Here is a 12,996-nt window from a genome sequence, read left to right as displayed (position 1 = left end):
AAAATGACATCTACAAGATATCACGGAATATGTAAAACGATATGGATAATCCTACTTTACTAATAGTAGCACACTTCTCGTTTTCAGCAAATTGTTGTCCCAATAATGTAGGGTTTGAAAAATAGTCTTTTAGGGTCAATAGTAGACTCCTTTCCACGGAAATCTTTAGTTAGTCTACCACAAGTTTACCAGAAGTCTAGCCTTGAGCAAACACCTACAAAGTAGCCTACTAGTGCTAAGTCTTTACCGGCCGAGTTGTTCACAATAGGCCAAGATAGAATCTGGCATAGGGTCGGTTAACAATCGAAGAGCGAACTAGTTTCATGGCCCTCATCGGTTTTTTTTTTCTAGCTTGGGGTAGGGGAGGGGGGTGGGGTAGGGGGGGGGTTAGGCATTCCCAATTACTGTTCACAGATTATTGGCTATTTAAAACACAACTCACCACACGTATTTTAAATATAAACTAACTATTATGAACAAGTGTAAGAAAACATTTTATTGAGAAAACACATATACGATTGTTGTAATTAATTTGGCAACAATATTAAATTATTACAAAAGTTGTAAACAATAAGTCTAAAATATTTCTATAGGCAATACTTGATTAACATACCGTGTATCAGAATTTTCAATAAAATGTTTGGTTGAACAAATTAAAACATTTCACCTGGCAAAACAAAATGTAGAGTTTGTTTCGATTAAACGCAACAGCTATGCCAAAAATAGAATCATACATATAAAAATAAACAAATGTGATCATATGCAATACTGAGCATTTACGGACATGTGAAAATACATTAAAGAAAATAATAATTTAGTTCGTCCTATAAAATTATCGAAGGGAACCGTTGTTCATATACATGTGTTGGATATTTGTGTAGTGTTTGATAGTAAGCGTTATCAGCAGCTTTGGATGATAAATATGTGTGGTAAATTTAGTTGATTATCATCGTTGTGAGACACAGAACAGTATTTGGTAGTGCAAGCTATCAGTCTCTTGCTTGACTAAATCTAACGTAGACCGTCATAAAAGTATTCAAGCACCACAAAACCAAACACTAAAATGTTGTGTTTTAGAAAATGTAAAACCGATTCCGTACAAGTCACACTGGAGCTAAACATGTATACGAAAACATAATACTTGGCGAATGTGAAAACGATAAAATATATTACAAACATTCAAATTATCGTTTAACAGATATTTGTCATGACAGAACATGTAATGTAAATGAAGATATAATACAAGGTTACATCAAAACAGTATATCGACGAATATAATATAAAGCATGTGATTAATGTCAATAACGAAGTCCAATTAACATTAAAACATTGCACAGAACTTGATACACACGGACCATCGTGTTTTAAAAAATAGGTCAGTCTCTGTATCTAACGTAACGTAACGTCTGTTTGTCGCAAGAAGACTTCATTTTTTTTAGATATATAGACGTCTTGAGTCTCTCACAAAAACGCCAATACCTACCATGCCTGAAACATTCCCCAAATACGCAAATGCCTACAATACCTGAAAACATTCCTATAATACGCCAATACCTACACTACTTTTAAACATTCAATAAATTAGCCAATAACTACATTGCCGGAAATCATTTCTAAAATACACCAATACCTCTAACAGAAGATACACCTCCCAAATACACCACACATCAATTGACACACCTCAAGCGCCTCCCATTGCGGCTTATCTTCTGTTACTAACGTCCGCCCTTCAGACTTCACGTAACACCGTCCAACTACCTGTACAGGTGGTGGACTTGCCAGATCGCGACACCCAGCAGGGCGTTGCCGATGAGACCCCAGAAGATACCGACAAAATTCAGGTTTGAGGCGTTGTGTGCCGCACTCACAGCTTCGTTGTACTTCTTTTCTCTTTTGTATAAATTTGCCTGTGGATAGCATAGAGTATAGGGCAAGTATGAGCAAGACGGAATATATATATATATATATATATATATATATATATATATATATATATATATATATATATATATATTTATGAATATGCGAAATGCACCCCCTCACACACACACACACCAAGCCAGAACCTCACAGGAATACAAGATGGCCATGACACACTAAAGCTACAACAACCTTAGGAACTTATTTATCATATGTGGCCAGCCATACTCCGACCCCCCCCCCCCACCAAAACAGAAGAACCTTATTAGACTTTTTAATAGCCAGTACACGTCACAGTACCATCCATTCCACCAAGGTAACTCACCTTTCTGGCGTAATTAAGAGCAAAAAGTCCAAACAACCATGAGAACAGGAGCGTAACCACAATACTAAGAGGGACATAATTCCGTATATGCGGCTCTACGGGTGGTTCCTGTAAAAATTGAATGTATGAACATCTTAATAGTATGAGTCTAAATCAGTGTTTCCTCCAGGCACCCCCCCCCCCCCCGAACGAAATGGAATTTATATAGAAAATATTTAGCCTACTTTTACCAGTGTCCGCACTCCCCCCCCCCCCCCATCGAAAATTTAGTCCGACCCCCGGAAATATAAAGTCTCCCCCCCCCCCCCCACCTAACCCCCGCCGAGGAGAAAAGAAGTTTGAAAGAAACACTGCTCTAAATTTAGGTCATAAACAGTAATTAGATAAAAAGAAATAAATATAGTTGATTAGTTCATAAAGAATAAATACAGTTTTTTTTTTTTTTACTAGATCTAGTAATACAAGTATTTGATCCTCACAAAAAAATAAAATGAAATATAAATTGGAAAATAAAAAAATAAAAATAACGCAAGGCGCATATTTCTGCAGAGTGCAGCAGATAGCTAATGAAGTCAACGCAAGATATAGCTCAGCGACCAGGATATCCTGAATTGTTCATACGCACTAAAAATAAACAACTGACTTCAACAGATATTGGGATAAGCTGTGCAGAAGAAAGTTTACCGCCCCCCCCCCCCCCTCCCCAAACGAAATGGATTTTATAGAGCAAATATACACTTTTTACAGTGTCCGCTCCCCCCCCCCCCCCGGAAATTTTAGAAAAGCGTGGGTCACTTTAGTACTTTAGTACCTATTGGATACCTTTACTAATATTTGAGAAGAAACCCACGCTTTTCTTTATAGTAATTTAAATAATAGTGTATAATTTATTTTCTACTTTTTAGTGCATTAGTACATAAAAGCTTGTTATTAAAACGTTTTTTATGATTTTTTTTCAGTACTTTACATGTTTTATTTACAATAGTGTTACATGACTAAAAACCATTGCGCGTCTATTGAACGTGATGGTGCAGCTATTGAACCTGATGGCGCAGCTATTGAACGTGATGACGCGTGTGGTGTGGTTGGAGAGACATGCCTACTAATTCGGTCCAAATTTTAATTAATTCATTAAAAATTAATTAGGCATCCAATTAAGTCAAATTTAGTTTCAGATTGCACTGTCTTCATGTCTTGACCCACGTGCCAACTGTGAATCGTATCGGTCAAGTAGAACTGTCCGAATTTTCACTCCTACGTTTCGATCTAGACTAACGACAGACTGTCGACTTACGACAGACAGAGGAAGTGAGTTAAATAAAAGCTTGTAAAAAAAAAAAAAAAATTAAAAAAAATTATGCAACCGGAAAAAGTATGATTGTGACAAGAACGCAACAAAAAAAAATGACGTCACATGTCACATTTTTAAACTACAGAATAATGAAGAAATGAAATATATTTCATTCAAATTCGATTTTGATCTATAGATATTACATAAAAGCTTGTTATTAAAATGTTTTTTTTTTCAGATTTGTTTGAAGCTTTTAATTAAAGTTTGAGGTTCCTAGGAGCAGTAGCGTAGCGAGGGGGAGGGGGGGGGGGGGGCGGGGGGGGGACATATGTCCCCGGGCGCCGACCTTAGGGGGCGCCAAAATGGGTTGGAAAGATAAATTGAAAGGTTGAGGGTGGTGCAGTGGCGGAACTAGAAAAAATGGGCCACCCCGCAAAAAAAATTTTTGGGCCCCCCATATATGTATATATATATATATATATATATATATATATATATATATATATATATATATATATATATATATATATATATATATATATATATATATATATACACAATACGAACATAGGATACTCATTTCTGGCCTGATCGGGTTTTGAAAAAAAAAATCAATTAAATCTAATCACAACAACATGTCATGTGTATCAGTGGCGGAACTAGAAAAAATAACCTTCTGATTTAGGGGAGGGGGGATTAACAAAAAGCCAGACCCTCACACACCCCCACCTCAATGACTATTAATAATGTTCAATTAATTCTAAACGTTCTAATAAATTTCTAAATAATTATATAAAAAATAATCTTACCTGCCCTGTTTTGTGAATTAGATGTGCCTAATACTATGAAAGTAAATTAATATGTGTTGACTAGATCTAGTGCTGTCTAGTGTCTGACAAAATGTGCTGAAGTGGTGAATCGCACGGTTAGGAAGTAGTTCATAAACGATACATTTTTTATCTCCTCGATACTTGTGAGGTTGAGAAAGAGGGATGGGATAGGGGTCGGCTCGGGAAAAAAAACTTGAAAGAGACAACAAAACGCCTTGATCTATGTACGTCAGCATCGCCCATTGTAAAACTTACTCAGGGGAGATAATTTGAAGTATAGGCCTTAAAAGTTTACTATATTTCTTGTAAAATCAAAAACAAGTAAACGTATATAAAACTGAAGTTTCTAGTATTATATTATTTTTTTTAAATTATTTGTACGATACAAGATAGTACCGGATACAAATTCAACCACTATCACAAACACATATTTTAACATTGAAAAATGTACAATGGATTTCGGGTCCCTTACCAATGCCGCAAATAAGAACCGCGCATCATGAAAGCCCACTTCATATGTAGCGGCTTTTCGTGCTATGGACTTTGTTGTTTTTTTAAAAAGAATTTTGCCCGCGACAGCGTGTGTTTGATTGTAGGGAAATAGAACTCGGCCTTGACGATGGTTAAAAAATACAACTAAAAATAACTGTTTTAAATATGTAAAAAAATTGTCGACAATTTTTAACCCCCTTTTTGGTCCCCATCCCCTGCCCCATCCGCCACAGTACACTTTGGAGGATCGGTCAAACAGTTACGTGTCCTCTTTTTAGCTATCAAAGGGAGGGGGGGGGGGCAACGAGTCAAAGTAGTCATTTAAAATTTGAAGAGTTGCCTATATTTTACACTGTAGTTTGTGTAATGGATTTTATCTTTTGTGGAAGAGCGTGGTATAGTGACTGTAGAATAAAAATAATCGTACCGCAGCTACAGTGTTTTTCTTTTACAAACCAAATATTAAGGCAAAAATTAAATTCAAAATTTAAAAAAAAAATTAATTTTGGTCAGCCGTGGGCCCCTAAACGGCCTGCCCCGCCCCCCCCCCTTCCCGCGCATTGCGGGGTCTGGCGGGACTGTAGTTCCGCCCCTGTTCATCAGGTAAATGAACAACTACTGACTAGTGTCTTTAATAAAATGTGCAGAACTGGTCAGTTTACAGTTCATAGACGGTTCGTTAATCTATGCATTACATCTTATTGTAAGAGTAAGGGCAGTGGTGAGGGGCAGTGGTGAGGGGTAGGGGGCAGGGGGGGGGGGAGAGAGAGTTGGGAAGGGAGGCGGACAAGAAAGCGCCGATAAACATCTACATCAATAGTGCCGACTTTTTCCGATCGTCTAGAAGACCAGGATAGTCGCCTCGCCGCAACATTTCCCCAGCCCGATTTCAAAGCGTGCCGGCACAGTCAAATTTCAGATGCTTCGTCTTTGAAGTTGTCTATATGTCTGGCGGTCTCTCGAGTTATAGTCTGTGCATTTTTCTCAAAGACGTTTGCCGACTATCGTGTTTGTTTGTAACTGTAGAAGAAAGATAACTCGACCTCCACCTATTTTTTTTTGTGTTAATTTTTTAAAAAATAATTTAGCCAGGATTTTTGGGCCCCCAATTGGTCTGGGCCCCCCCGCATTGCGGGGTCTGGCGGCACTGTAGTTCCGCCCCTGGGGTGGTGTAAATCGAAAGTTTGAGGGGGGGGGGGGGTGCAAATGGAAATCTCGAGGGAGGGTGCAAATGGAAAGTTCGAGGGGGGGTGCAAATCGAAAAGTTTGTCCCCGGGCGCCGGGAAGGGTCGCTACGCCTCTGCCTAGGAGGCTCGCATTTTGATGTATAATTTTCACAAACTTTTGAGTTCGTTGGTACACAACCAGTGTTCACGTGAGAGTGGGCGCCTTTTTAGCAGCTTGCGTCCTGAAGTCGTCTGCTAGAGACGCCCTTTAAGTACTTGTTTGAGCCTTTTTAAAGGGGCTTCAGACCGTCTAACTATCACGTGAGAATGAGGAGCGCCCATTCAAAATAGCATGAGCCTTTGTGTCTGCTAATTGGGTGTCTAGAGTTAGCCTAGAGATGGGCTACACTATTGTGAGTGCCTTATAAAAACTCAGCAAGAGGCAGCGCTTGCTAAGCTGCAGAGTCCTGAAGTCTGCTGCTAACGACACATTTTTAAACAAAAATGGTGGCCTTGCTTGCCTGCTGTCTCTCGCTCAAATGGGGATTGACACAAATACACGCACAAAATCCTCACGCGACTACTAAAAGACTAAGTAAGAGGTAGAAAAATTATTTTAAAAAACTTATTTCGAAAACAGATAAGGAAATATATCGCGTAGGTTGTGCAAAAGGGCACAAAAAGACAGGTTAGAGGTAGAAAAATTATTTTTAAAAAACTCATTTCGAAAAAAGATAAGGAAATATATTGCGTAGGTTGTGCAAAAAGGCACAAAAAGACAGGTTAGAGGTAGAAAAATTATTTTAAAAAACTTATTTCGAAAACAGATAAGGAAATATATCGCGTAGGTTGTGCAAAAGGGCACAAAAAGACAGGTTAGAGGTAGAAAAATTATTTTAAAAAAACTCATTTCGAAAAAAGATAAGGAAATATATCGCGTAGGTTGTGCAAAAAGGCACAAAAAGACGGGTTGGGGGGTAGAAAAATTATTTTTAAAAACTCATTTCGAAAAAGATAAGGAAATATATCGCGTAGGTTGTTTAAAAAAAAAGCACAAAAATATAGGTTAGAGGTAGAAAAATGATTTTAAAAAACTCATTTCGAAAATAGATAAGGAAATATACCGCGTAGGTTGTGCAAAAAAGGCACAAAATGACGGGTTGGGGGTAGAAAAATTATTTTAAAAAACTCATTTCGAAAAAGATAAGGAAATATATCGCGTAGGTTGTTAAAAAAAAAAGCACAAAAATATAGGTTAGAGGTAGAAAAATGATTTTTAAAAATTCGTTTTAAAAACAGATAAGGAAATATATCGCGTAGGTTGTGCAAAAAGGCACAAAAAGACAGGTTAGAGGTAGAAAAATTATTTTTAAAAACTTATTTCGAAAACAGATAAGGAAATATGTCGCGTAGGTTGTGCAAAAAGGCACAAAAAGACAGGTTAGAGGTAGAAAAATTATTTTTAAAAACTCATTTCGAAAAAAGATGAAAACAGATAAGGAAATATATCGCGTAGGTTGTGCAAAAAGGCACAAAAAAACAGGTTAGAGGTAGAAAAATTATTTTTAAAAACTTATTTCGAAAACAGATAAGGAAATATATCGGGGAGGGTGTGCAAAAGGGAACAAAAAGACGGGTAAGAGGTAGAAAAATTAATTAAAAAGCTTATTACAAGAACAGATAATGAAATATATCGGGGAGGGTGTGCGAAAGGTTACAAATAGACGGGTAAGAGGTAGAATAAAATTTATCGCAGCTCATGTGTCGACACTTTGTCGACGAATAGGGAAAGCCGGGGGAAATGGGTAGAAAAAAATATATATAAGTTATTTCAATTGATTTATATCACACCGTGTATTTACCCTTAATCGATTGTTGGGATCAAGAGGGGTAGAACAAATGAATTAAACAGCTCATTTCAAGAATAAATATCGAAATATATCGGCACGGGCAGCGATCTTTCGTCGATATTTCGGGAGGATGTACAAAAAGGGCAGGAAAAAAAAGTCCGGGGCAGATAAAATATACTTCGACCCGTGCGTAGTAGTCGACCCTTTATGAAGGATGGGATGAAAATGGGTAGAAAATCTATATATATAATTCTCTTCTGGGAGCCGTTAGAAAACAACCTGCAAGCGCGCCTTTGCAGTCCCCTCTCTTCCTCTCTATCACTATCACTACCACCCCCACCCCACCCCCACATGATCTGGTGAGCTGTGATTCACTCTAAATGTTTACAAATCGTAGAGCCGGGTTTGTTGACGGCTATTAGGGGCAGATAATTTAGTTTGAAACGATTTTAAACTCACAGGAGGTAGCTAAGAGGAGGCTGCTTTCACGGGGGAGGGGGGGGGTATAGGGTAGGGGTTGGGGGAAAGGGGGGGGGGGTTTAGTGTTTTAAAGCAAATATTTTCAGTGGCAGCATTGGTACTGTCGAATTCACAAATTATGAATTACTGAAAAGTAGAAAATAAAACAACTAAATAGCGGCGTATGATACGCCGCGGGTCGGCTCGTATATTAAATTCTATTTCAGGCTGTGACATTGAAATATATCGACCCGTGCCATGACCCTCGGTGAAGGCGGGAAAACGGTAGAAAAATATTAAACATCTGTTTCCGGCGGGGAAGATCTGCTTGGGTACAGGTCAGAACGAACCTAGGATATTTTTTTAATGAATAACAACAACTAGCTGCATACCCATGCTTCGCCACGGTGTGGATATGGATATTACATCAGAGTTTACCGCGCTGCACGTGGATGGGGGTCTCCGAATAGGGGCGAATATTCCTTCAGCGCACCGCGCTGCCGGTAGCCCTTTGGTGTGAATATGGATATTAAAAATTAAATTACGGTAAAAAAAAATTGAAAGGAAACGCTCTCACGAGCGTCCGCCCAGACGTCACTCCTTCCCGAACTCAAGGCGTAATTTCAACCGTAATATTTCCCGACCATCCGCGCCAAGGGAGAGACTTCCACAAGGTTCTAAAATCTATATCGATTACGGAGTGACACACTAACACCAGCGTTATATTGTAGATATTCATCAGTACAGACAACTTCTGTTTTTTTTTCTACGTCTCAGGATCTGTTAATTCTATAAATACAGCACAAAACACTTATAAGAACACTCCCTTTATATGGCATACGCAAGATCAGCTGTGTTAAAAACTGAATTATTTGTTTGCGTTTTTACTTTCTCGTATATACGAAGTATAGAGAAAGTATTGTAATCGTGCAAAAAAAATCGAGATTTTTACAAATCTCGACGTTTTACACCTCACTGATACGGAAAAACATAATTTTGCAATCTTGTCCGTATGTCTGTGTGTGTGTGTGTCTGTGTGTGTGTGTGTGTGTGTGTGTGTGTGTGTCTGTCTGTCTGTCTGTCTGTCTGTGTGTAAACACCATTACTTGTGTATCGTTACAGCTAGGTTGAGGAAATTTCATATATAAGTATTTTATCAAAATCGTAGATCCGTATCAACTTTTGAGCGATTTCCGATAACCGGAAGTGGTACTTTTCCAACTTTGAATTTTGCAAAAGCCTATAACTTGAGCACTATTTCAAATAGATAAATGAAATTTTACTTGTAAGTAAAAGATCTAATTCTCTACCTTCTTTCAAATTTTGAGTAATTTCCGTTGACCGGAAGTACTAATTTACGCTATTTCCGATTTCTCAAAAAAACGCATGTAAATTTATAAAGTACTAATAATATTGCGCACTATTATGCACATTTTGTTTTGGCGTTCGCTTGGTGCGCAATTCTTTTTTCTATGAGATTCTATTCTATTTTTAAAAGTTTAAGTAATTAAAAATCTTGTCTACATTCTAAGTTATATAAGAATATTCGAGAAAGTTTAGGGGAGATCACTCCCGGTTTATTTAAAGATTGTTTTAGACAGGAATCATAGTTAAAAGCTTTAAGTTATACTATTTCTTAGATTTACAACTAGAAAGATCAGTTAATTGAATTCAATTATGTAAATGACAGTGTACAAATATTGTTCGGAATGGTTTTTCATCTATAAAATAAAGCGAATGTTTTAAAAAAAAACAATTTTTTCATAACAGGCCTCGGTGCTTAAATCACACTTGAGACCAATTACCTGAGGATAAACCTCAAAACATGAATTATTGCGTCTATTTAAAAATTTAAAATGTAGGTGTATTGTTGATTTTAATTATAAAATAGTTACATTTTTTTAAAAATAATAATAGTGAGAGTAATATTTTTGACATGAATATTGATAAAACTCTTACCACTTTTGGCGGTTCAAATCTCTGGAGTATATTTTCTATCCCATCATAGCTCCAAGAATTCGGAGTCTTTGTGGTGACGTAGCTCAGCTCAGCACCGGAAGGCATAATGTAAACACGCGTATTTTTGTCCAAGTTTGACTCTTGTCTGGTAAACTGGTTGTCAACAGACGTGTTTACGCTAGACAATTTGCTCACGTCCAGGTTGTCCAGCGTCTGTCCAGTGTTTTGGTCGCTGGTGACAGCATGGTTGCTTGGGATACCTCCGGACATCGGCAACCACGGGTTGTTCGTGGCTGAGCCTGGATAGGTTGACGTGGTGAATTCAGCTCCTGGTTGTCCAGGTAGAATGGATATATCCAGAAAATTATCCTCAAAACTCAGATTAGGTTTCTTCATTTCTGTCAACGAGATGAATTCTTTATTTCTGCTACTCAACAAATGCTGTCAACGATATTAATTCTTTATTTCTGCTACTCAACAAATGCTGTCAACGAGATTAATTCTTTATTTCTGCTACTCAACAAATGCTGTTAACGAGATTAATTCTTTATTTCTGCTACTCAACAAATGCTGTCGACGAGATTAATTCTTTGTTTCTGCTACTCAACAAATGCTGTCAACGAGATTAATTCTTTGTTTCTGCTACTCAACAAATGCTGTCAACGAGATTAATTCTTTATTTCTGCTACTCAACAAATGCTGTCGACGAGATTAATTCTTTGTTTCTGCTACTCAACAAATGCTGTCAACGAGATTAATTCTTTGTTTCTGCTACTCAACAAATGCTGTCAACGAGATTAATTCTTTATTTCTGCTACTCAACAAATGCTGTCAACGAGATTAATTCTTTATTTCTGCTACTCAACAAATGCTGTCAACGAGATTAATTCTTTATTTCTGCTACTCAACAAATGCTGTCAACGAGATTAATTCTTTATTTCTGCTACTCAACAAATGCTGTCAACGAGATTAATTCCTTAACCAAGAATCAAGGAAAGGTCGAGAACACTGATAAAACAGGTTACACAGCAAATGATAGTCGGTTACAAATGTTAATGAAGTATTCAAAGCTTCGTATAAAGAAAGCGAGAGTGATCTCTCCTAAACTTAAAAACGAAGAAATAAGAAGAAGTTAAAAATAAATTTAACTGCGTTTATTGATAAATCGGAAATAGCGTGAAGTGCTATGGTTTTTATAGATTTCTATTGTACATGTAAATGAAACACACGATATAATTGATGTTACTTCTTGACTCCCATCAGCATAAGCGGCTAAGTTAATCTGTTATCTTCAAACATTATCAGATCCTGTTTTGAGCACACGTATCGGACTTCCGCTTTACGATTAGATAGGTTACCCATAATGTTATCATGGACTGTAGATATCCGTAGTCGTAAAGAGATTAGTCTTACCTGAATTCGTCTACTGTAAACGTTTTCGCTTATCAAAGCTTTGTAATGATAGAAACCTACTTTTATTTTTTTTGTCATGAATTTAATTCATTACATTACAGGTTCCGCTAAGCAGTGGCGTAGCCAGGATCGTCTCAAGGGGGGTTCCAATTTTTACCCGAGGACAAGCTTTCGATTTGTACCCCCCCCCCTCTCAGACTTTCGATTTGCACCTCCCTCCCTCAGACTTTTGATTTGCACCCCCCTCATACTTTATATATATATACCGAGGGGTCTATGGGCGGGGGGGTTATGACCCCCCCTAACCCCCCCCCCTGCCTACGCCACTGCAGCTAAGACAGGGGTCTCCAAACTTTTCAGTCCGAGGGCCGCATTACCCATCAAATTTCAGTTCGGGGGCCATTTTCTTCGAGGCATGTCTTTGATTTTTCTGGGCAAAGTTCCTCAGCCATCACCAACAAACGTTTTCTCCGTGGACAAAAAGATGTCCGCGGGCCGGATGAGAGGACCTCGCGGGCCGCATCTGGCCCGCGGGCCGTAGTTTGGAGACCCCTGAGCTAAGACATTAATCTGTAAAACTATAATCTGATGGTTTGTAATACATTGTTTCTTTGATATATTAATAGATTAACACGTAACTATTATATTAATTTTTACGTGTTAATCTATTATGGGGCGCATACACAGCCCGGTTTACATTTTTACTTTCTCGTATATGAAGTATAGAGAAAGTATTGTAATCGTGCAAAACAACGAAATCGAGATTTTCACAAATGTTGACGTTTTACACATTCCTGAGTAGGAAAAACATAGTTTTGCTCCTTTGTCCGTATGTCTGTGTGTGTGTGTGTGTGTGTCGGTGAATACTTACATATGAAATTTCATCAACCCAGAACACTTTAACCGGACTATAAAATTGTGAATATTTCCGTACATCTTTTACGAGCGGTAAATAAAAATTGTAATTAAAACAGCCCAAAAGTAGGGAAATTTTAGGGACCTTTTTATGTTAGAGTGCAGTGCATGCATGTATGTGTGTGTGGATTTGTGTGTGAGTTTAGGCCCTAATTTATTTTTTAACAATAAAATCAAATCGCATAACGTGAATGCTATTAATAAAGTAATTTAAAAAAAAAATTTTTTGTTAAAAAATAAATCAGGGCTTACATACGAGAGCTAATGAGTCCAGTACAAAAAGTTATGTAATCAATGATTAAAATAATAAACTATTTTTGCTGCATCGATTATATCATCCTTTATACATTCTAATTATAAGGTATAAAGCCTTTTA

The 12,996-nt window shown here is 37.5% G+C and overlaps 1 protein-coding gene across 1 annotated transcript; it reads right to left on the bottom strand.

The window, feature by feature from the left end:
* Window positions 1-494: 494 nt before the first annotated feature.
* LOC131942803 (uncharacterized) lies at window positions 495-11,550 on the bottom strand. Its single transcript, XM_059302731.1, has 3 exons — window positions 10,293-11,550; window positions 2,246-2,353; window positions 495-1,907 (listed from the first exon to the last, which is right to left on the bottom strand). The coding sequence occupies exons 1-3, from the start codon at window positions 10,686-10,688 to the stop codon at window positions 1,755-1,757; spliced, it is 657 nt and encodes a 218-aa protein (XP_059158714.1). The 5' UTR covers window positions 10,689-11,550; the 3' UTR covers window positions 495-1,754.
* Between the last annotated feature and the right edge of the window lie 1,446 nt (window positions 11,551-12,996).

The sequence above is a fragment of the Physella acuta genome, unplaced genomic scaffold, assembly GCF_028476545.2.
Source record: "Physella acuta isolate Inbredline_101_S28 unplaced genomic scaffold, ASM2847654v3 ptg000426l, whole genome shotgun sequence".
NCBI classification, from domain to species: Eukaryota; Metazoa; Mollusca; class Gastropoda; family Physidae; genus Physella; species Physella acuta.
Note: the sequence above shows the minus strand (reverse complement) of the source record. Positions and strands in the feature narration are given on the sequence as shown.